We start from the raw sequence: 24,486 nt of genomic DNA, 5'->3' as shown, positions 1-24,486 counted from the left end.
TTTTTTTTTCAGTTAGTTTAAAGCTAATAATGGTTAAAATTAAAATGTGCTTTATATCCAGTTTGCGCATGACTCAATAAGTCGACTAATCGGAAAAAATAATTGGTGATTAGTAGACTGTTAAAATAATCGTTTGTGGCAGCACTAATTCTCTAGTACTTTAAGATATGAGGAAGAAGACATATTTTTCCAGCAACTTGCTTTATTTTCTATCTAGTCGTCCACTCTCTGTCTCTCTCTGTCTTGGAAGTTCAGTAATTCTTAACTTCTTAAGTAACTTTCATCATTTTCAGTGTTAAATATATTTTTCTGGATAGTTTTCTGCGTAGTCGTGTCCTCTAATCGCTGAAATAATTCAAGTTAAATGACACGTTTTGGCTGTCTGGGCGTAACATTTGAGCCGCGGGTGACGTCACCAGCAGGTGCAGCGTTCTGATGCGACTAAAGCGATTCTGCTCTAATGCGATGTGAGCGATTATGAATCGCGTGGAAGTATAAACCAGCCTTTAGTTGGCTCTTGAGCCCTGGAGTTTGAGACTTGTAAAGCTGACAGTAGCTTCACTGATCTGGCAGTCTTTTGAAAGTGCTGTACATTTATAAAAAGGATATCCTATTAAAAAAAAAAAAGCGGGGGGGCAGGAGTTTCATACTCGTCCAAAATCAAACTCCAGCCCCCCCTCGTGCAGGTTGCCTTCGTTAGCGTTGTCGAAGCTGTTCTTGCCGTGGATCTGCTTGAGGTGCTTGCGCAGCACCGGTTTGTGGGCGAACACCATGTCGCAGTAGTTGCAGCGGTGCGGCTTGTCCCCGCTGTGCAGGTTCAGGTGATCCAGCAGCGAGCACTTCTGCGTGAAGGTCTTGCCACAGATTTTGCACTGGAAGGGCTTAATGCCGGCGTGCACGCGCATGTGTCGGTGCAGGTTGCCCTTCTGCGTGAAGGTCTTGCCGCACAGGAGGCACATGAAGAGCTTGTGCATTTTGAGGTGGTTGGCGTAGTTCTCCAGCTGCCGGAAGACCCGGGCACACTTGGGGCACTGGTGGTACCACTGCAGCGGCTTGTCGTAGTTCCTCTGGTGGCCGCCGTGCTTCTCGGCGGGTGGGGACTGGGGAGGGGGGCTGAGCGGGTACCCGGGCATGCCGGGCGGAGCCGCCATCTCACTGCAGCGACTGTCCACCGTGGAGTTGATGAGGGAGTGCTGAGGCTCGGGGGATTGCAGAGCAGCAGGAGGCGTAGCAGAGAAGTGGCCGGTGATGGAGGTCTCTGCTGCGTTTGATACTGACTCCACCTTCACGATGGTAATGTCGTTCTCCGCCGTACTCTGCCTTGAATGCCTGTTCAAAATCTGGACAGGACTTTTAGGCTGTATTATAACGTCGTCATCGCTCTCGTCGTTAGTGTCTTCTTCAACCCGGCCCACCACCATCTCTTCCTCCTCCTCTTCTTCTTCCTCCACTATCTCCTCCTCTTCCTCCTCGTCCTCCTGCAGGACAGTCTGGATCTGAGAGCGCTCGTGCTCTCTGTGTGCCGGCGAGGGTAACGCCTCCTCCTTCTTCTTCTCTCTCTTCCTGTCCACATCCACCCTCAGCTGGTGGGACCCCTGAGGCTTGATGAACTTGCTCAGAGCTTGAGTGCACTGCTCCACTATGTGGCCCATCTGGAGGAAGCTTGCCACCGTCAGGTAGTGCACCAGCTCCAGCTCAGGAAACTCCAGCTGGCCCGTGTAACACGACAGCAAGAGCTGCCGACCGACCTCTGCCTCCTGGATCATGGAGATCTGGACCTCCTTAGAGTCCTGCTGAAGGATGAACTGGTCCCTCAGGAAAGACGAGCCGGCAGCGAACACCACTTTGTGACCGGGAACCTCCAGCTGGTTGATGCGCACGGTCACGTCGCAGAAACGTCGCTGATGTCGCAGGAGGTTCATCTTCTGCAGCATGGAGTCCCCAAACGTGGCGAAGTGGAACTGCAGGATCACTTGGTTCTGAGCCATAGTGACCCACAAAACAGCAACAGGAGCGCCGCACCTGACCAGAGGAAAACCAGACTCCGCATCACTTACTTTTAACACACCGTCAATCATGCAAAGCATTATGCAAAACATGCAAACAGGATTTTGTTTTCCTTACTGTTTGTTTTGATTGCATGTCAGAAAGGTTTTTTTCTAAGATCATGCATCAGTGGTTTTCAAATGACAAAGGAGCTTTGGTATTCATACAAGAATATTAGAAATAAACTCATTTATCCAGAATCCATTTCTGCACCAGCTTGTTTGTCTTTGGGAGAGCAGGTGTAGCAGAAGCTCTCCCACTTTAATCAATTAGAGTTCTGTCGTTCTCATCATAGATACACTTTGTTTAAGAATGACAGAACGGTACTGTAGGATTTTTAATCAATTAACTGGTTAATTTCTTAGTAAAATAAGCATTTATCATCTACAAACAAGCCAGAGTTTTGTCTCTCACACATCTGTTACTTCTTCTTTAACCCTTTAACACCAGAGCTCTAGTGTTTATGTTCTTTGATTTACTGTCATTTCTCCTGCTGCTTTTCTCCTTCAGAATCTACTGGAATTACTGGAGTTGATCGTGTTAACAGTTGAAAAGTTACAGTATGTTAAAGATTTTGTGTTTAAGCGTCGCCAACGACGCCTCAGGTGTTAAAGGGTTCTTCTATCCTCCACTCATTACCTGTAATAATGTCACCTGTTTGAACTCTGTATCAGTATAAGACTCCTGTCCACATCCTTAAACAGTCACACTCAAAACTCCACTATGGCTAAGACCAAAGAGCTGTCAAAGGACACCATTTGTAGACCTGCACCAGAATAGGAAGACTGAATCTGGAATAAGTAACCAGCTTTGTGAACAAATATTAGAAAACGTAAGATATACAAGACTACTGATAATCTCCTTCGATCTGGTGGTTTATGAAAAACCTTACACCGTGGAGTCAAAAGACTCACAAAAAACTGTGTGCAAAAACAAACAAAATAACAAAGGCTACTATCAGTTATACCACCAGAGGCTCAAGTCCTGCCAGAGCCAGCACATGTCCGTCTAAGGCCAGAGGTCTGCAACCTGCAGCTCCAGATCCATGTCTGACTCTTTTATCTCTCCATTGTGGCTCCTTGACCAAGCATGAAATAAGTCATGGAGACTGCTGATCCAGTCAGCAGCTCCTGCTAATGGTTGTCTAACCAAAACAACCTAAAGAAAACAAATAAACAAAGCCTGCAAACTAAGACTACCAAGATCCAACCTCAAACTAAAATAACAAAACCCAGCAGAGTAAGACTGATGAGGACAAATAGAAAAAAAATTTAAAAAATAAATAAATGAAAAATAAAATAGAATTTTTTTAAGGTAACGATTAATTAATTAGCATTTATTTAATTTAGATTAGTTGAATGTATAAATTGATGTCTGAGGTTCACATAGATGATAAACTATGTAGGTTTTTTACATCCTGTTGACCTGAAGACGTCTTGTTTGATCAACTCTACCTCCAGAATAAACAGATTTATAAATGCAAAGCAAAACTTTGGTAAAAAGTTTGATCTTTTATGAGTTATAAGCACATTTTATCTTATGCTGCACAACATTGTTTACTACTTGCCCAGAACTGCACTGAGATGATTCTGTTTGCCACAGAGCATCTTTTATTTGGAAAACAAGTTATTTGAGCTTCTGTCAAACATACAAAAATAAATACAAATGTAAAAAAAAAATAAAATAAAAAAAAAAAAAATCACATTTTGAGAGATTCTAGGTTCTTTTTATATTTTTACTTTTGTTCGTGCAAAAAAATTGATTATCCAGAAGAGGACTGGGAAAATGGTCACGTGGTCAGATGAAACAAAACATAACTTTTTGGTTAAAAACTCAACTTGTTGTGTGTAGAAGAGGGGGAATACTGAAGCTCTAACCCTGAGAAGCATGGGGGTGGCAGCATCATTATTTGGTGCTTCTTGTCTACAAAGAGACCAGGGCATCTCGACTTACGTAAAGAAAATGATGAATGAGGAGATCTTGAGAGAAAACCTCTGTCCATGAGCAAGAGTATTGAGGATGAAGCGAGGCTGGATCTTTCCCATGAAATCCCAAACAAACAATAGGAAGCATTTCATGGTCCTGGAGTGGGCTGGTTATGGTTACTTGAAAAAATATTTCTTTAAAAGAGTTTGTAAACTTCATACCTGAGTTTAGAAAGATGTTTATTTAGTCAGCAATGTAAGTTTAGGTCGACCGAGAATTAGCATTAGCCGTCCTATGGGAAATTCCATTAAACGTTAGCATCAAGCTAGCAGACTTTAGCTTTATGTGCATCAATTTATATTGTTTATGAAACGATTATTGATCTATTAAGCTTAAATGGATTCATTGGTTTTGTTAACCCAGCCCTATGCTCAAACATCACAGCTCTAGAGGAGATCTACATGGAGGAATGGACCAAAACAGTATCTGACAACAGGTAACTTCTGACCTCTCTCAGTGCCAATAAAAGGTAAATAACAGGTATTGAGATGAATGTATTAGTGACCAAATACTTATTTTTCGCCATACTTTACAAATAAATTATTTAAAATCAGACCATGGGGATTTTTTTTTCGACCCTAAGATAAGAAAAATGATCTTAAACAAGCATCACGTATTTATTTAATTAAAATCTATCCATCCACATCCCTCTTTACGCTCAAATGGACGTTAAAATAGTTCAAAAACACGATTATTATGTGCTTATAAACTCGCATTTCATATAATTGAAATTTTCGAGTTAAGTTTTCTTAAACTACATTTTATTTATCTGCTACAATTTAAAAGAATGAGTTAATAGACTAACTTCATGTTGCATTACAGACCACTGCATAAAGAAAAGCTATGTTTTAATCTAAATTGGAGACCTTTATTTCATATTATTGTATATTTGTACTGTGCCGTTCGAGATCAATCCCACGTCGGTACTGTCGCTTTGAATTAGCTTTGCGCCTAGCTAACCCCGCACGCCTCGCGCACGAGACACAAACCGGGACGTGAACCTCCTCGTGCGTTGAGTCACAGAAGGGAAAGGGCGACAAATGAAGCATTACTGAGCTAGCTGTACAGCAGCTACATCCTATCAGGTCCTAACAGCGAGCATGTGTGTCTCTGGCCTACTCCTTCACTGCTGCTAGCAGCTCCTGCTATGCAGACAACTGTTATCTGGATTAATACCTCGTCGGTGCTCGTGGTTAATGAGCGCTGAATTGCCGCGGTTTGTGTTCACTTACCTGATGGTGTGAAGTTCGCACAGACGGGAGCTCTGGCTGAAATCCTGGCCTGCGTTCCTGCAAGGACATGGAGGAGCTGCTCCGGATGCAAAACAAACGCCCAGTGCATGGATGTGCAATGTTCAAGTGCCGACAGTACACGCTGGAGCAAAAGATTTACTCCTAATCATTTAAAAATGTTTTTAAGGGGAAATATTTAAACGTATTTGGAACATTCACTAGTTAAATAGTCATCTCTGATCGTTGAGTTACTTTATTCTAGCTCAGTGTTTACAACCATTAAAAATAATTGCATTTACTGATTTACTATTTTAAATCAAAATAGTTGTTCAATAAAATTTATATTTACACATTTTATGTTTTAAGTCTTAAGGGTAATGTACTGACCACATAATTCATTGAGGATACAGACAATGAGAAAAGAAATGTTTTTATTGTTTTTTTTAATATATACCTAAAATCAGTTTTTATTTCATAGTATTATTTCATTAAATGTACAGTTAAGAAGTCTAATTCCGTTTGGCTCATCACCTCTAAAGACTAAACTTGTGTCGTCTGGCACACCTGCAAAAGAAAGAAGAAAGATTGTTTAATGCAAGTCTGAAAGGATATAAACCCCTCTGATCATTTTTTGATCTATTTTTAAATTGTTTCCTGTCTTTTAGTTATAGTTATGCAGTTTTAAGCAAAAAAAAAACAAAAAAAACCCCCATCGTTTTCTAGAACATAGTTTCTGCAGAGCGGCAGTAGTTCATTAGAAATTCACATTGGAGTTGTGGGTGGGACTGTTGGTGCAGAGCAACCCCAACCCCCCTTCCCCTCTATTTACATGCTCTTCTGCTAGCTAATAGCCCCTCCCACATGAAGGTGCATTCACACCAAACAAGGCGGGCGCGTCAAATCCGCCTCTCTTTTGACGCCTGTCAAATTCACTGCTCAACGCCTTGACGAACCGCCAAAGTTGTTGTGGAATTCGTTCGTTGTCACAACATGGATGATGTTGAGCGAGTAGCTTGAGTTTATATGTTTTGGAGAGATCTACAGAGGCGCCGGCAAGAACATTCTGTGTTTGTTTTCAGCAGATCTTTCAGAGTCTCTCTTGGTTCTGTGTGCTTCACTCCTGCACCTGAGGGCTGTTTCAAACGTTTCTTCCGTCTGTCTGTGGCCCAGTTTGAGCTTTAACCCAAGAGGGGGGAAATAAAAACAAAACTAGGGGATCTTTTTATTATTGTCTTGATGAAAATAGGAAAACCATCATTAGCTCATGAAGCAAGAGCGCTACAACGGCAATCGAGGTGGATCTCCGGGCTGCTAACCACCGGCGGGCAGGGAAAGTGACTCCGCTGCCCTGGGACTCCAGCCTGAGCAGTAGACCTCACTAGATCTGTCGCCTGAGCAGCAGTGATCGCTATCAGTTTTGCTGGAGCCTGAGCAGTGCCAACAGCAATTAGCTCTGCAGGAGCTGGGGGAGTGGAGCTCAGATCGCAAAGCTATCCGCAGGGCGGCTAGCTAGCGTAGTCGTCCATCCAGCTCAATGAGCTCTGTGACGGGCTGGCGATCTATCCAGGGAGTATCCCGCCTTTGTCTAACAGTAACTGGGAGAGTTTCCTGGAATCTAGCGGTCCCCGTGGGTTGAGAAAATGCTTGGAAGTTCATGAAGAAAATCCTCGCATCGATCGGCCGTCTTGAATGTTTAAATCTGCTCTTTGATCTCCTCACTGAATACATCATGTGGGTCCTTGACGTGCCGCGGATCGCGTCTTTACATTGACTTAACATTGAAACCTGACGCCTCATCCACACCTGCAGCGTTTGGTGTGAATGCACCATGAGACTACTAAAGCAACAAAAATTGGCGAGAAATATTGAAGCTATCCAGTCGTGCAGTTTTGAGCTCAGACGAGGATAACAAAGACGTACACGGATCTACAAGTGGATGGATCAGATTGGGGCAGAGCAGGAAGCTTGTGACCTGCCCAGTGTATTTACAACGTAACAAAAACGCTTAATCATCTTTAAATCTGTGTTCTCCATCGTCTGAAAAATGCCACGAGAACATGTTAAAAACATAATTTTCATTGGAGTGGGTCTGATGGATTTCTCCCTTCTTGTTTTATGTTTGAGTTAGCTAAATTACACGTGCACTTAGCATGTTTACATACCAGCTGATACTGTATCCCCCAAGTATGACCAAAGTAATTCCTCCTACGAACGCAGCGGCTGACAGAGATGAAACCCTCAGAATGTGCGATGTACCTGACAGGAGGAAACTATAAATGTCAGTGAGAGGTCGCTTACACATAAGAAAATAAACTTCCTGTTTCTTTTTAGTGTTGCAATGTTGTAATTGCTGGAAGAAATCCCTATTACCTGTTACTTTAGCCCACAGGACACAGCAGCTTTTTGAGTCCTTGAATGAAAAGCAAAACATTAGAGCAATCTTTGTACCACTTTTGGACTCAAAACTCTAAAGAGACACTACACACTAGTCGCAACTCACTGTTTTCCACTGACTGACAAATCGAAGGATTATGTAGTAGTCCTTGCCACGTTCCAGTGGCGAGTTATAGAAGCCCCCATAGAAGGATCCGTCTCCGAGAGTGAAATTGATTTGTGTTCCAGCGTTTTGCATGTCCAGCTTTGCAGTGATGTACTCTGACGGGGAGGTGCTGGAGGAGTTCAAACTTGCAGGAGCGGAACAATCAAACATCATAATCCCCTCAACAGGAAGCACAAAAACTTGGTACGAACTGTCAAAGTAAGAGCATAAAAATGCATCAGTTGATTTATACTTTATTAGGGGACAAATCTGTGTTATACCAGCCAAAAAACATAATTAATTTATTCTTCACTGCTGTAATTTTAAAGCACTATATAGTTATCTTCACTTCCATCTGTTGTCAACGCTCTTGTTACCTTATAAGATCCAGGCTGTTGGGCCATCTCTGTAGCCTCAAATTTGGCACTCGGGTCTCAAATTCTTCATAGTAGACAACTGGTGCTGGAGGTGCTGCAAAATACCCAAATCAATTCACACACTTTTGATTTGTTACATACAATGTAAAAAACAAGGAGACTTAAATTTAAATGGTGGTTAGAATTGAGATATTTTACATTTTCTTAATTTGATCAAACCACTTTAACTGAAAGTACCCGGTAAACTAGTGTTGGTGGTGACGGTTGCTGTAAATTTAGCAGACATTGCTGTGACTGAGATGCTGTAGTTTGTGACTGGATAGAGGTTCAGGCAAAGCTCCAGCAGGTCTGCTCTGGAGCTCACAAAGCGTTTCCCTCTATCGTGGAAGGACCTCTGGTAGTCCCTGGATCCGGTGTAAGTCACCTGGAAGGAGGGATGAGCCAGCACGTCAGCCAGGATTCAAAAGGTGGCGGGTGACATTTTTTTGTCTCACCTTGTAAACCTCCGTGTCCTCCTCATACTTTTCAGCCTTCCACTGCAGACACTCGCCATTATAGATTAACAGGTCATTGATAGGAGGCTTAATTTCTGTGTTTAAATGACAAATGTTAGATCTGTAAGTTTTTGAAATAAAAATACAGTGGAGGAAATAAGTATGTAATCATAATTTGATTCAGTATTTGGTCAATTTCTTTTAAAGTGGGCAAGCATACAAAATCAGCAAGGAATCAAATACTTTTTTGTACATCTTAAACAACTTGTCCATCTTAAAGTTGCTCGAGGAAATGGGATTAGAATTATGTTCTTGCTCACCTATGCACCTGAGAGTAGCTCTCTGCCACACTCCTGAGCTGCCACACACCGACATGTTGCTTCCCCTCCAGCTGTGAAACCCGGCTGTGCAGCGGTGGATCACAACGCTTCTGTTATGCCACACCACCTCTGAGTTGACCAGGAAGGGAACCGGGCCACACAGAGCTGCAGAAACAAGACCCTTGTATGACTGCCGGTACATTTTTTTCTCCCTTTTAACCCTTTAACACCTGAGGCGTCGACTGTGACGCTTTAACGTGCTGTAACTTTTCAAGCCTTAATATGATAATTCCAGTTGTGTTGTGGCTACTGGAATTATCTTGTTAATGGTTGAAAAGTTACAGTGAATCAAAGAACATAAACACTGGAGCTCTGGTGTTAAAAGGATAAAGAGGTCTTCATTTTACAAGTTTTGACAGAGGAGACAGAGAACCTAGACTTAACAGTGAAGGGAGGAAATCATGCAGGAAATTGTGCTACAAAATACGACAAAAGCCACAACACAACGGAAGTGAATACGTAACAGACTTTGTTTTTTTTAAGTTTAATTGAGTTTGAAGCTTTTGGGGCATCAATGGCTTGAAAAGCTGTTTGCCGGGCAGCAAACCCGTGGTGACCTTGTGTTATGGCTTTTGTCGTCATGCTTCGACTTTGTTGTCGTAGTGTTGTGGCTTTTATTGTCATGCTTCGGCTTTGTCGTTGTGCTTCAGCTTTGTTGTCGTGCTTTGGCTTTGTCTTCGTGTCATGGCTTTTGTTGTCTTGGTTTGGGTTTGTCTTTATGCTGTGGCTTTTGTCATTGTGCTTCACTTTGTCGTCGTGTTGCGGCTTATGTTGTCATACTTCGGCTTTGTTGTTGTGTTGTGGCTTTTGTCATCGTGCTTTGGCTTTTTCGTTGTGTTAAGAGTTTTGTTGCCGTGCTTTGGTTTTTGTCGTGTTTTGCCTTTGTCATTGTGAGTCCTCTTTTCTCGTTGTGTTTCAGCCTTTGTTGTTGTGCTTTGGCTCTTGTTGTTGTGTTGTCGCTTTTGTCATGCTTCGACTTTGTCTTCGTGTTGTGGCTTTTGTCATCGCGATTTGGCTTTTTTGTCGTGTTGTGGCTTTGTTGTCGTGCTTCAACTTTAGTTGTCTTGCTTCGGCTTTGTCGTTGTGCTTCATCTTTTGTTGTCTTGCTTCGATGTTGTCTTTGTGTTGTGATTTTGTCGTTGTGCTTTGTCTTTTGTCGTGCTTCAGCTTTTGTTGTCATGCTTTGGCTTTGTCGTCGTGTTGTGGCTTTTGTCGTCATGCTTCGGCTTTTGTCATCATGCTTCGGGTTTGTCGTCGTGGTTTGGTTTTTGTCGTTGTGCTTCAGATTTTGTTGTTGTGCTCTGACTTTGTTGTTGTGTTTTGGCTTTGTCGTTGTGTTGTGGCTTTTGTCGATGTGCTTCTTCTTTTGTTGTCAAACTTGCGTACCTTGCGCCGCTTTTCTCCTTCAAAATCTACTGGAATTAGTGGGTTAATGGTTGAAAAGTTACAGTAAATCAAAGAACATAAACACTGGAACTCTGGTGTTAAAAGGATAAAGAGGTCTTCATTTTACAAGTTTTGACAAAGGAGAGAGAGAATTTATATTTAACAGTGAAGGGAAGAAATCATGCAGGTAAATGTGCTGCAAAATACACATTAAAAAACTATCTATAACATGCGCATGCAGGGTTAGTCAGTCCAGCAGCAGAAACACGTCAGTATCATGGAAAAATCGTGTCCTTCCCAAGGAATACGGAGATGTATACTCTACCTTTGCATTTTACAGTCACTTCCCCCCACTCTCCCGTTACTGAACATGTTGAAATGTCATTTCCACTCTCCTGATAAAATCCATCCACACAACCATACAGCACAACGCTGCCTGGGGAGCTCCTACCATCCCACAGCAGCTTAGTGTTGGGGAGAGTTAGTGGGGGGCCGCAGCTTATTTCTGCATAAAAACAGGAGTTAGCATTGCAAAAAACATGCAACTAGCAGAAACTCGTGAAAATTGTGTAATGCAGGGGTGCCAAACTCAATCCCACAAGGGGCCAAAATCCGAAACACACCTTAGCTGAGCAAGATAAACATTTGTTGATATTTTTAAAGCTTTAAAAACATAACTTTTTAACATAATTATGAACTAGATAGTATGAATTCTATGAGCTAAATTTGGCCGCTGAAGATGCTAGTGCTGATAGCTGAAGATGCTTAAATTGATAGCTTATATGCTGAAGCTGATAGTTGAAATCACTGAAGCTAATACCTGAAAATGCTGAAGCTGATAGCCAGCTAAAATATTAGCTAAGCGCCAAAAATTAGCCTAAAAAAACAAAGTTAGCCAAAACAGCTAGCATGCAGCTGAAATATTAGCTAAACTCCACAATAGCCTAAAAAAGCTTAGTTAATGCTAAAATAGTCCAAAAAGCAAGCAGAATGCAAATGTTTAAAACTTTAAAACTGTAAATTTTTAATAGAAGTAAGACTAATAAAAAACAGGAATATTATTCCAGAATAAATCAACTTAAACCTTAAATAACTTTCAATATTTTACTCTCCATAAAAATGTATTTTGTAAAAATTATACAAGTTAGAAATAAACACAAGATAACATCGGGCCAATAATAACAGTAAAATAAAATGATTTGGAGGGCCGGATAGAATTACCCAGAGGGCCGGATCTGGCCCCCGGGCCTTGACTTTGACACATGTGGTGTAACAGAACAAAATCATAAACCCAAAGAGAAGTGTTACTTATATTAAATGGAGCACCTTCACACCACAGATCAACATCCTCCCACTGTCCGTTTTTTCCACAGACGGAGTAATTCCTCAAGCCTCTGGTGTAATATCCCTCCTCACAGCTGTAATAGATCACACTGCCAGCGTGGGATCTGCCATCCCATAGCATTTTAGAGTGCTCTTTAGAAACCGGCTTCTGACAGTGGATTTCTACAACAAGAACACAGCAAGTCATTGTAGAGGATTGACACCCGGATAGACCGATGACAAAGACACACACAAGACATTATGTGTACAATCGGTGCCGCAATAATGTGGTATTTACACTTACATATAGATGAACATGATTATCACCTTGACAGCTCAGAGAGGTGCCTCTCCAGTCTCCACTCACAGTACAAACAGACTCATTTCTGTCCCCAACACTGACATATCCTTGGTCACACTTATAGGAGACCCGAGAGCCCACAGAGGAGGTTCCATCCCACAGCATGACTGAGTGAGGGATGGGTGGGGGCTCACCACAGTCAACCTCTACGAAGACAAACCGTTTCATAAAAAGCGTTTGCATGCCTGACAAATGAAAGGAGGTTTGGATTTAAGGTGTTTTTTTTTACCTTTGCACAAAATGTCAGGCTTTGTCCAGTAACCATTATCCGTGCACACTGACACATTGACTCCCCCACTCTGATAAAACCCTACATGGCAAATGTAAGTTACTGTGCTCCCAATGGTGGAGCTGCCGTTCCACAGCTGCCCAGTGTGAGGCACAGAAGGAGGGTCGCCACACAAAATCTCTAAAACAAGATTATATTCCAGTTAAAAAATAGTTACACAGATCAAAGGGAAAACAAAAACACATGAGAGTTGATGTTTAGCATCGTCAGTGTTGCAGGAATTGGAAAGACTTAATCAAACAGAAGCTAATTTAAATCAGAGCAATCATAAACCAAAGCATTTATAGCTACACAGTTCTGGTGTTTAATATCATGGCCATCTCCAAAATGTTAGTGTGTTACCCTGAATAACTGAGGAAATAGAAGCAAATGAACCAATTTCACATTATCTTTTTTTCTGTTTTTGTGGCACTGGTTGTGAACACAACTAGGAAAAATGTATCAGTTCTTTTGTGGTCTTTATTTAAGATGATGCACTTTTTAGCCAAAATCCAAAAACATTTAGTTTTCTAGGACAGAGTTAGGGTGGCTGACACGGCTCACTCAAATGCAAAAGACACAACACAACGTCAAAAGCGGAATCGCAGCAACTAAAGCCGAAGCACAATGACAAAAGTCACAACATGACGACAAAACCTTCAACACAATGGAAGTGATTCAAAAATGTTATGGATAACTAATTTTTTTTAAGTTTCATTCAGTTTCAAGCGTTTTTCCATGGTTTGAAACATTGAGCATTAATCCGAGAGCTGTTTGCCGAGCAGCCAACTCCTGGTGGCCTTGTGTTGTGGCTTTTGTCGTGCTTTCTCTTTTATCATCGTGCTTCAACTTTTGTTGTCGTTCTTCGGCTTTGTCTTCATGTTGTGGCCTTTGTCGTCGTGGTTCAGCTTTTGTCTTTGCACTTCGACTTTTGTTGTCGTGCTTCGGGTTTGTCGTTGTTTTGTGGCTTTGTTGTCATGTTGTGGCTTTTGTCGAGGTGCTTCGGCTTTTGTCGTCATGCCCTGGCTTTTGTCATTGTGCTTTGGCTTTGTCGTTGTGTTCTGGCTTTGTCGTGCTTTCTCTTTTGTCATCGTGCTTCAACTTTTGTCGTCGTGCTTCGGCTTTGCCATGGTACTGTGGCTTTGTCGTCGTGGTTCAGCTTTTGTCTTTGCACTGCGGCTTTTGTTGTCATGCCACGGTTTTGTCTTCATGCTTTGGTGTTTGTCGTTGTGCTTCAGATTTCGTCTTTGTGCTTAGACTTTGTCGTCCTGTTGTGGCTTTGTCGTCTTGTGGCTTTTGTCGACATGCTTCGGCTTTTGTTGTCATGCTTTGCCTTTGTCGTTGCTTTCTGGCTTTTGTCATTGTGTGTCGGCGTTGTCATTGTATTGTGGCTTTTGTTGTCATGCTTCGGGTTTGTCGTTGTTTTGTGGCTTTGTTGTCATGTTGTGGGTTTTGTCGAGGTGCTTTGGCTTTTGTCGTCATGCCCTGGCTATTGTCATTGTGCTTCGGCTTTGTCGTTGTGTTCTGGCTTTTGTTGTGCTTCGGCTTTGTCAATGTGACTCCTGTTTTCTTGTTGTGTTTCAGCTTTTGTCGTTTTGCTTTGGCCTTTGACATCATGCTTTGCCTTTGCCGTTGTGTTATTGCTTTTGTTGTTGTGCTTCAACTTTTCTGTAGTGCTCTGGCTTTGTGGTTGTGCTTCAGCTTTGTTGTCGTCCTTCAGCTTTTGTTGTTGTGCTTCGGCTTTTGTCATCATGCTTCGGTTTTGTCGTCATGTTTCGGTTTTTGTGGTTGAGCGTCAGATTTTGTCATCATGCTTCGGTTTTGTTGACCATTTTTGGCTCTGTCGTCGTATTCTAGCTTTTGTTGACGTGTTCTGGCTTTTGTCCTTCTGCTTCCTCTTTTATCGTTATGCTTCGGCTTTTGTCGTCGTGCTTCGGCTTTTGTCGTTGTACTTCTCCTTTTGTCGTTATGTTTTCTCTCTTGCATTTATGTGAGTCGTGTCGGCCATCGTACATAGTTTCTGCAGAGTGGCAGTTTTTAGAAATTCGCCCCTGATTTGTGGCCGGGACCACTTGTGCGGAATAATGTAGTTCACTTTCGGCTTATCCCTTTCGGGGTGACCACAGCCTAACAGCACCCACTGTTTCACATCAGTGATTTGGCAGAGTTTTTACGCCGGATGCCCTTCCTGACACAACCCTGTACTTGAGGGGCACAAGGACCCAGTTAGGCAGCAGCATCAAGGGTCTTGCCTAAAGACCCAATCTGGGTGGGGATCAGTGGACAACCCTGGAATTGAACCCAGGGCTCCTGGGTGTCAACCCTTCACCTAGCCCACTGAGCCACCCAGCCGCTACTTGTGCGGAATAATGCTGCACTTATTTCCCATCAGCCCTTTGTTTACACTCTCTCACACTAACTTACAGCCCCTCACTCTCTCAAGCTAACAAAAATGGCGAGAAACATTGGAGCGATCCAGCCGTACAGGTTAGAGCAGGTACCAGGTCAAACGAGGAAAACAAAGACGTACATGGATTTATTTGTCTACTAGTGGCTGCATCAGAATGAAGCGGGATATGGAGCTTGTGACCTGCTGATTGTTGTTTCTATGTAACAACTAAAGCTTCTTCAAATGACACTTTTTTGGTTTTCTCCTGATCCACAAGGATCTTAATAAAGAAATACTCAGAAACAGTTTTAATCTTACATTTTCTATCAATGTCCTCCATCATGGGGAAAATGCTACAAGAACATGTTGAAAACACATTTTTTTCTCATTTAAGAGAAGAGGTAATAATGCCTGGCCCGAACATGATTCACCCTCCCCCATGTTTCACTGTGGGATGTAGGTCTTTTTACCATTTATTTTGCCTTCAGATGTTCATTCCAGACATTTCTAACTAAAGTTACTTTTTAATCCACTTTAGAAAAGCATCTTCTAAGTCATTAACAACAAAACAAGCTTTGGTCCAAAAGCTCCTTCTTTTCTTACTCAGGTTCTTTGTAAAGCCTTCTAACAATTTTTTAAGTTTCAACACATTTTTTTAAGGAATTAGAGTCCTTAAACAATCTTGGGGCATAAGTTTGGCTTGCAGAGTCCATTTAAGAACAACAGGAAAATGAAACAAAGAATTATTCTCACTCATAGACCATAGAGTCATGAGTCAACCAGGTTTTAAGACTACAAGATAAGTGATAGAGAGTAGGTTTAACTCTTGAAAATAACTTATTTACAAGGAGCACAGATGTCTGAAATAATTTAAATAAAAGTTATGAATCCTTGCATTAAGAACGTTGCGTTTTCTGCCCCAAGAACAAAAAAAGGAATTTTGTTTGAAGGAAAATTGATTGATGAATGCAAAAAATGATTTAGCATTTTTCTAGAAAATGCTAATTTTGGCTTCAATTAATACATTTTTAAAACTTAATCTCATTTTTGATAATTTCAGATCATTATAATCTAACTCGGTCCAGATATTTGCAATAAAGTTAGATCATCCTAAATGTATAATAATGGCCTAAAGTTATTTTAATTCTATACATCTTTCTTTTAAGAATTATATATAAATATATGAGCACAATCTGAAAACAAATCTAGAATGAATAGAAACTTAATTGAAAACACATTTTTTTAATATTTGTCAAACAGATCAAAGTGGTTTACCTTGGCATGACAGAGTTGCAGGTGTCCAAAAACCGTTTTCACTACAGACGGAAACATTAATTCCTCCCATGTTATAAAATCCCTCTTTACAGTAATAGAGCACAGTGCTGCCAGGGGCCAAGTTATTGTTCCAAACGCCATCGGCTAATTCAATCAACGGAGGGTTTCCACACAAGATCTCTACAGAAAATGAAACGTACCACACATGTGACAAGAACGACTGGATGAACCAATGCAGTCAAGAAAAAAAATCATTCTGAGGGGATTGATAGTCATAGAGTAACGTTTGGATGTGATAAAACAACAGGTTTTCCATGCTGTGAACTTTCATGTCAGCACACTTTGGTCCTCCCTGAACTTTTAACAAAAAAAGTCATTATGTGTTCAGAAAACATGAACCATCAGCCTTTTCCAGTTCTGCAAGAGTAATAATACAAAAGAAAAAAAAGTTTGCAAAAGTACATTTTGAAACCAAAAACAAAGCTTGCAATTGTAAAACTATTTCTAGAAGCAAAAATTAGTTTGCAATTGCCATAATATGTTTTTAGAGCAAAAAAAAGTTTGCACTCGCAAAAATATGTTTTGAGAGGCAAAAACAAAAAAGTTTTCTATCGTAAAATTATTTTTAAAGCAAAAAAAATTTGCAAATGCAAAAATTGTTTTTGAAGGCAAAAAAAGTTTGCAATCGCAACATTATTTTTTGAAAGTAAATAACAAGAAATTTGCAATCGCAAAAATATTTTTGAATGCAAAAACAAAAAGGTTTTCAATTGAAAAAATAGTTTTAAAGAAAAAAAAGCAACATTCTTTTTTGAAAGCAAATGAAAAAGTTTGCAATTGCAAAAATCTTTAAAAACATTTGCAATCGCAAACATATTTTTGAATGGAAAAAACGTTGCAAATTACAACTATATTTTTAAACAAAAAAAAAGTTTGCAATCGCAAAATGTTTTGAGGGAAAAAAAAGTTTGCAATTGCTACATTATTTTTTGAAACCAAATGAAAAATTTTGCAATTACAAAAATGTTTTGGAATGCATAAATGGTTTGCAATAATTTTTGAAAGAAAATATTAAAGATTACTATTTGCAAATTATGAATTTTTATTCTTAACACTTTACCTTTTATTTTATTTTTTTGCAATTTAGGACATTTTGATCTCAAAACTGTGACTTTAGCTTCCAGTATGTTGGCACAAAAATCACTCCATAGTTTAACCATTCAACTGAATTCAAGCTAGTTTTATTTAAATTCTATTCAAACTAAAAGATGACATCACACATTCAGGTTTTAATTTTGGCTCCTTTGGTGCATGACTTCATTGCTTAGCTAAAACACTTAAATAAATAAACAAAATATTACAAATTAGATCATTTCAGTCATGTTTTTAGTTATCTGCTTAAAAGATTATGAGCCATTTAGCCCAAAAATACTTAGAAGTTTTTTGTCTCCTTAGTTGATAATATTCTGAACCTAAAAACGTTTGTCACATTCACATCATCTTTGTTTGCTTATGTAAAAACACTGTTTATTGCAGGTAAAAACATGCAGCACGACGTTAAGAAGAATTGTGAACCGTTACCTTCACAGACCAAGGACGGGCCTTTCCACAGTCCATCGGCTTCACATGTGGATTTGTTGTTTCCGGTTTTCCACACAAAGCCTTCATCACAGGTGAACGTGGCCTCACTGCCGTATGTGGTTCCTGTGGCGGACACCAGCACCGTGTCCTCCACCGAGGCGGGCCGGCCGCAGTCGACCACTGAGAGGAAGAGAAGCACGGACACTTCAGAGGAAGCTTTTCTCCAAACAAGCAACTTGATTCACAATTTTAAAGTATAGAAAGTATTAGTCAGAGGCCGGTAAAGTGGCCATAAATACTTTAACATTAATGTTCTTGAAACAGAAACTCTTTTACATAACAATTCAAAGGATACTGGTTCCAAATCCATGAGATTCCTTTTACCCTGGCAGGAGGCGGAGTCTCTCTGTGGATTGAAAGGCTCATATCCATTGAGGACTCTGTAGCCTGTTTGGCAGCTGCAGTCGAAACCACCGTCCAAATTCCTGCACTGAGCGCCCTCTCCACAGATCCCTGTGATCCCGCACTCGTCAATGTCTGCAGTTTACCAAAAAGAAAAACATATTTGACACAACACCATCTTTGATCTTTATAGTTGCACCAGATTTAGGCAGGTTTATGTCCGAATAATAACATGTCTGTGGTGTTATTTTGTGTTACAAAGGCTCAGCTGTTGAGCTCACCCCGACAGTGGGTCCCATCGTTTGGGATGAAGATGTTCATGTTGTTGGAGGGCCTGTATCCAGACAAGCAGGTGCAGAAATAGCTGCCAAACGTGTTGTGACAGGTGGTGTGTTGTCCACAAATCTTACTGGATCCAATCTGACACTCATCCTTATCTGGAAACCAACAAACAAGAAAAAAACATACAGTAGCACAAAAAACGAACACAATCCTACTGGTTTAGCAAGTTTTAAAGACCCACTGTAATGAAAATTGTGTTTTCATCATGTTTTTGTCACATGACATGTATAAAGAATTTTAAGACTAAATTGTGTTTCTGAGTATTTCTCTAATCAAATCATGAATCAGAGATAAAAAAATAGTTTGAAAAAGAGCTCATTTTTAATGTAGAAAATATTCTGGGCAGGCCACAAGCTCCGTGCTTAAAAATGAGGAAGGGGAGAGGGGCGGGCTTGCTCCTCACCAATTGTCCCACCCACAACTAAAACTCCTGCTGTGCTGCAGAAACTATGTCTTAGAAAACGGCTCCTGTTTTTTGATTTTGCCTAAAACCTGCATAATCAAAAGACCCTGGGAACGCTATTACAATAGATTAGAGGATGATATGTGTGAAACTTTATTTGTAGAACTTTGAAGTGACTGTAATAAAAATATTGCCTAAATAAAATATGATCCCCCATTCTGTTTGAATGCTAGACAACATTTGACTCCTCACTAATTTATTTTTCTGTTTACTGATGAAGTACTCATGAGATTGTATAGTTCTTTGGGTAAATTTACTTAAACATTGAAACATAATTTAAAGTCAGAGTCCAACTACAGTTTTCTCTATTGTACAAGCAGAGTAAAAGTGGTCTTTTAATCATGATTGTGCTGTTTTTAGTCAAAATCTAAGAGCTGGTGTCGTTTTTTTAAGACATAGTTTCTGTAGAGAGGCAGTAGTTCAGAAGAAATTTGCCTCTGAATTGTGGGCGGGACTGCTTGGGCAAAAGTAAGCATGATATCCCATAATTCCTTCGTTAAAAGCAGGAGTATCAAACTCAATCGCACATGGGCCGAAATCCAAAACACATCTTAGGTCGTGGACCGAACAGATAAACATTTATTAAGTTTAAAACTATAACTTTTGAACATAATTATGAACTAGATATATAGCATCACCTGTGATAATGCTAGTGTGAATGCTGTAAGATGAATTTGGCCGCTGAAGATGCTGAAATTGATAGTTAAAAACACTGAAGCTGATGGCTAAAATATTAGCTAAATGCCAAATTAACATAAAAAACAAACAAAACAGCTAGCATGTTGAAATATTAGATAAACTCCATAACAGCCTCAAAAATCTTAGTGAATGGCAAAATAGTCCAAAAAGCTAGAAGAATGCCAATTTAGAAAAAAATGTAACTTTTTACCATAATTAGCATGTAAAAAAAACAGCTACACTTCAAAATGTCTTAAAAATGGAAAAAAGCATAAATTAACCAAAACAGCTACCGCGTAAATATTAGCCTAACTCCAAAACAGTCTAAAAAAAAAAGCTTAAATTAGCCGAAACAGCTAGCATGTAGCTGAAATATTAGCTAAACTCCAAAATAGCCTAACAAATCTTAGTAAATGCCAAAATAGTCCAAAAAGATAGCATCATGACAATTTTTAAAACTGTAAAACTGTAACTTTTTAATATATTTATGGATAATAAAAACTCAGGAATATTATTCCAGAATAAATCAACTTAAACCTTGAATAACTTTCAATATTTTCCTCTCCATAAAAATGAAAATGTCAAAATTATACAAGTTTGAAATAAGCACAAGATAATATCGAGCCATTAATAACAATAAAATAAAATGATCTGGAGGGCCGGATCTGGCCCCCGGGCCTTGACTTTGACACATGTGCTGTGGAGAATAACATTAAAGTGGATTACCTTGACAGAAAGTCCTTCCATTGCCAACAAAGCCGTACTTGCAGTTACAAACTTTGCCTGAGCCGTCTAGTTTGTCCTCACATGTGGCGTTGGCATGGCAGGAAGCACACACGTCCAGCAGAATCTGCCCGCCTGCCGGCAAACCTGAGAGGACCAGAGCAACATCCATCACTGCTGGAATCCGTTCCACTCACGCCAAGATGTTTCCCTCATTCTCACCTAAAAGGACAAGGAACAGAAACCCCACCACAGCAGCTCGGTTTCTTTCATCCATAGTCTTCTGTTGATCAGAAGCTGTATCTACTCATCCTCTTCCTCCTTTTTCTTGAATGGTCTCCCTCCCTCTCAGGAGTTACACTCAGAGCTGGTGGGTCTTTGAGAGCGGGTGAACTGAGGTCACCCTGAGAGCGACTCTGGTTCTACAGCTGATGCTGTTACCACTCCTGTCTTTCTCTGGCACATTCAGCTGCTCCTGCTGGAGATAGGTTCAGTGCCTGCACTGGTAAACTGCACACTCATCATGCACTGATAATGGCTATATTTGGCAAAACAGACCAACCAGCTGGACATTAGCCCAAAACAACCCAAAATACTACAGACATGTGTAGATAAGAACTTGGAATGAATTTTTTTTCCATCAAAAGTTTGGATTGTTTTGGCTTTTTGGTTGAGTTGTCCTCGTGTGTTTGGCAGATAAAGTCTTGTGGGAGTTTGCTGCACTTGCAGTCATCTTCATTTTAATTGACTGACACAAACACTTTGGTGTCATGTGTGCAACGATAACTCTCCAAATAAACTAAACTCCACAAATAAACTAGTGGCATTTTACTGAAGTGACACTGACATCCTTCCTCGGGTCGCTGCAAGGTCTATGGTGGGCGTCGGGGGGGTCGGTCGATGAGCTGTGGGAGGGGGAGATAAGTCTGGTGAGCTCGTATCTGTTGGTCCAGCAGGGTCCCAACTTGGGTCTCACTGTCACTCAAACCCCAGAGATAGTGTCTCACACCAGCTTTAGCCCCCCCCCCGAACCCATGAAATGTGTGAACCATGTGCGTTGATGGAGGCCTCCATCAGATCTACAGTTGGTTAGAAACGCTCTTCATGGCTTTCATTCTTATGCATTTGTCTTTATATTTCACAATGTTTCACAAAATGCCTTATCTCTGTTTGGTTCTCTGTGTTTACATTGCACCAAACTAACTGGAAACCTCCACATTCCTGAAACTCTTGGTTGTACTGTCCAGAATGAATTATAAGCACAGAAAAAGGAAAGTTTGAAGGCAAAAATCTTGATTATTGAGTTTTGCTTTCTCACTACACACTGTTTTTTTGTAAATTAATTAATTCATTTTAAACATGAATATAAATTTATAGTTGAAATGAAAATACCAAGATAGTGTTTACAGCGTTCACACAATCATGATTCTCCTGATCCTTTCCATACGTTTTTCAGCAGGTAAAAACTCAATCACTCTTTCAGCAATTTAAGCAATCTTGGAATCAAAATATTCAGCTTGTTCAAGACATCACTGCTACTGTTTTTTTTTAATATTGAGCATAATATGACCCACAGGAAATGAATGAGAAATTGCTCAAATTCTTCAAAAACTTTGTGCACTTTGAAACTTGTGTACTTCCGCATACTTTCAGCTATCTAAAACACACATTAGGTCACGGACCGAACAGGATAAATGTTTATTGAACACTCTAAAACTAAAATTTTACAACTTTAAAACTGTAACTTTTTAACATAATTATGAACTAGATATATAACATTACCTGCGATAATACTACCGTATTTTTCGGACTATAAGTCGCACCGGAGTATAAGTCGCAGGGGCCAAAAAATGCATAATGAAGAAGAAAAAACCATATATAAGTCGCACTGAAGTATAAGTCGCATTTTTTTCAAGTAATTTATTTTACAAACTGGTTGAAAAAAACGATATTGCATCATCCTGGAAGGTAAGTTATAACATTCATAAGTGAATAGAAAACAGGCTGAATATGTGTCAACACATATTCACATATTAGCATCATGAAAAAAACGAAAAGGTGTAGCATTTATATAACATAACAGTTTTATTTAACTATAGCCTCAAGAACTCATCAACTTTGTATCTTTACTGTAATTAATTGCACACAATCTCACTCCATATCACTAAATCCGTTAAATTCTTTGTCCTCTGTGTCACGTCTGAATAACTAAAGTAAATAAAGTAATTGCATAGATCACCATAAGAGGGCACTCTAGACTTACGGTCCATATCTCATCTCATTAAAAATTCATATATAAGTCGCACTGGAGTATAAGTCGCAGGGACATTCAATCTATGAAAAAAAACGCGACTTATAGTCCGGAAAATACGGTAGTGTGAATGCTGCAAGCTGAAGTTGACCGCTGAAGATGCTAGTGCTGATAGCTGAAGATGCTGAAAGTGTTAGCTAAAAACACCGAAGCTGATAGCTGAAAATGCTGAAGCTGATAGCCAACTAAAATGTTAGCTAAATTCCAAATTAGCATAACAAAATTAGTTAGCCAAAACAGCTAGCATGTAGCTGAAATATTAGCTAAGCTCCAAAGCAGCCTAAAAATCTTAAAGTGCAAGTTAACGCCGAGCCGTTAATAGCAATAAAATAAAAATATCTGGAAGGCCGGACATAATTACCCGGCAAGTCGGATCCGGCCCCCGGGCCTTGACTTTGACAGGTGATATATGGTATATTCTGCATGTAAAATGAAATTTGTTTGCTGATCACCGCTAGCTCCGTGAAGAAATTGAGTGTTGATGTTTGACTGGGGGTGGAGTTGGCAGAGCAGACTCTTCCTGGAGGGGGCGGTTCTCACATTGTTGCATCAGGTTGTGAGGACCCGCTCGTTTTTGTGGGTATGGGAGGAGCTGCTGCTGATAGTGCAGGTTTTTAAAGGATTACTCAGAAATGCGTGAACGGACTCTATGCACAGAGCTGTGTGACGTATTTCCAGTTTTGAATTAGACCGCTTATTTGCTTCTGGTTGTGGCTAACTATATGCTTGGACTTAACAAATCTACTATTCCTATTCTAATTTTCATTATTTCTGACATTGTATGCTAGTTTGTCAGTTATAATGTGTGATATCCAAAAAGGCAAAGTTTGCCTTCCTAAACATGGAACACCCAGTGCTAAAAAAAACGCTATCTACTGTATGATCATATAACTTCTTCAGATGAAACGAACATTTAAAACCTGTTCAACAGAACCTTTAATGTGTAAACAAACTTTGAAGTGACTTTAAGACCACTAATCGTACTCTCAGCTGATGATGATGAGCCTCCGCCTTCTTCATGGAGTGGTAGCAGCGTGCTAACGGTAACCTCGCCTGTTTTGAGATGTTTTAGGAAAGAGAATCACGTCTCAGATTGATTCTACCTGACACTGAAAATTACCTTTAAAACATTTAAAAACATTCTACTGAGGAGTAATTGAAACACAACTAACGGGTCATAAAGATAAAGACAGCGATAGTCAGACGTGTCTTTCATGCTAGTTAGCATTAGCCCAAATGAAAAGTGACAACGGTATTCCCACGTAATTTTCTAAATAGATGCAGCCAGTTATTACCTTTTTTTCTTAGTTTCACGGACCTGGAGGAAAAGCTAAGGTGATGATTGGTTACGGTTCAGGTTAATGCACCAAATGGTTCCCGATCGCAGCCACATTTGCAGCTGCTCTCTAGCTGCGTGACAGCTAATGAGACCTCATTAAATACTGTGAATAGCTTTGGATTCACATAAAATATGAGAAACATTGCAGAAATCTATGTCTTGCCTGCACCTATCACTTGTCACAAACATGAATTTCCATCAGCTTTTAAGCGGTTGCACGTAAATATGTGCAAGCAACATCAGTCTTAGCACATTACCTTCAAAGTTTGCTTTGTAGGACGACAAATACAGTTTAAATCATTTTTGTATCTTTATTTTGGAGTATTTTGCTAGAAAAACAAACAATGCGCCTAACATTGTTTATGGTGACTCTTGGTAACTCCAACTTCTTATTTTAAACATAATTGACTGGTGGGGAAATATTTACTTGAAATAAATTCTGCTACTGTACATATATATAAAATTGTATGATTTATTAGGACCACTTCAATATAATGCAGCAAAATCTAAAATGTTTTTCTCATGTATTAAACATTTTCCAGGTAAGTTTATTTGAACACATTCAGACCCTTCATGTGACCCCCTTTTGAT

General features: G+C 40.0%; 2 protein-coding genes across 5 annotated transcripts; both read right to left on the bottom strand.

Annotated features, from left to right (window-relative positions):
* Positions 1–29: 29 nt before the first annotated feature.
* zbtb26 (zinc finger and BTB domain containing 26) lies at positions 30–5,644 on the bottom strand. Its single transcript, XM_024275500.2, has 2 exons — positions 5,265–5,644; positions 30–2,022 (listed from the first exon to the last, which is right to left on the bottom strand). The coding sequence occupies exon 2, from the start codon at positions 1,986–1,988 to the stop codon at positions 645–647; it is 1,344 nt and encodes a 447-aa protein (XP_024131268.1). The 5' UTR covers positions 1,989–2,022; positions 5,265–5,644; the 3' UTR covers positions 30–644.
* A 33-nt stretch (positions 5,645–5,677) lies between these two features.
* susd1 (sushi domain containing 1) lies at positions 5,678–20,739 on the bottom strand. Of its 4 annotated transcripts, none has more exons than XM_036213696.1 (18): positions 20,468–20,736; positions 20,249–20,392; positions 18,321–18,476; positions 18,022–18,174; positions 17,638–17,817; positions 16,057–16,236; positions 12,354–12,533; positions 12,091–12,270; positions 11,767–11,946; positions 10,766–10,945; positions 8,995–9,159; positions 8,675–8,769; positions 8,418–8,604; positions 8,181–8,274; positions 7,765–8,014; positions 7,635–7,674; positions 7,427–7,520; positions 5,678–5,828 (listed from the first exon to the last, which is right to left on the bottom strand). In XM_036213696.1, exons 1-18 carry the CDS (start codon positions 20,520–20,522, stop codon positions 5,798–5,800), a joined length of 2,544 nt encoding a protein of 847 aa, XP_036069589.1. In that variant the 5' UTR covers positions 20,523–20,736; the 3' UTR covers positions 5,678–5,797. The 4 variants fall into 4 exon arrangements, 3 of the variants coding, with proteins under 3 accessions (XP_036069589.1, XP_036069590.1, XP_024131265.1); XR_004948464.1 differs by having other exon boundaries at positions 5,702–5,828; positions 7,427–7,534; positions 20,468–20,738; XM_036213697.1 differs by lacking the exon at positions 7,427–7,520 and having other exon boundaries at positions 20,468–20,739.
* Positions 20,740–24,486: the final 3,747 nt, after the last annotated feature.

Source organism: Oryzias melastigma, linkage group LG9 (assembly GCF_002922805.2).
Source record: "Oryzias melastigma strain HK-1 linkage group LG9, ASM292280v2, whole genome shotgun sequence".
NCBI classification, from domain to species: Eukaryota; Metazoa; Chordata; class Actinopteri; order Beloniformes; family Adrianichthyidae; genus Oryzias; species Oryzias melastigma.
This window is presented reverse-complemented; position numbering and strand designations above follow the sequence as displayed.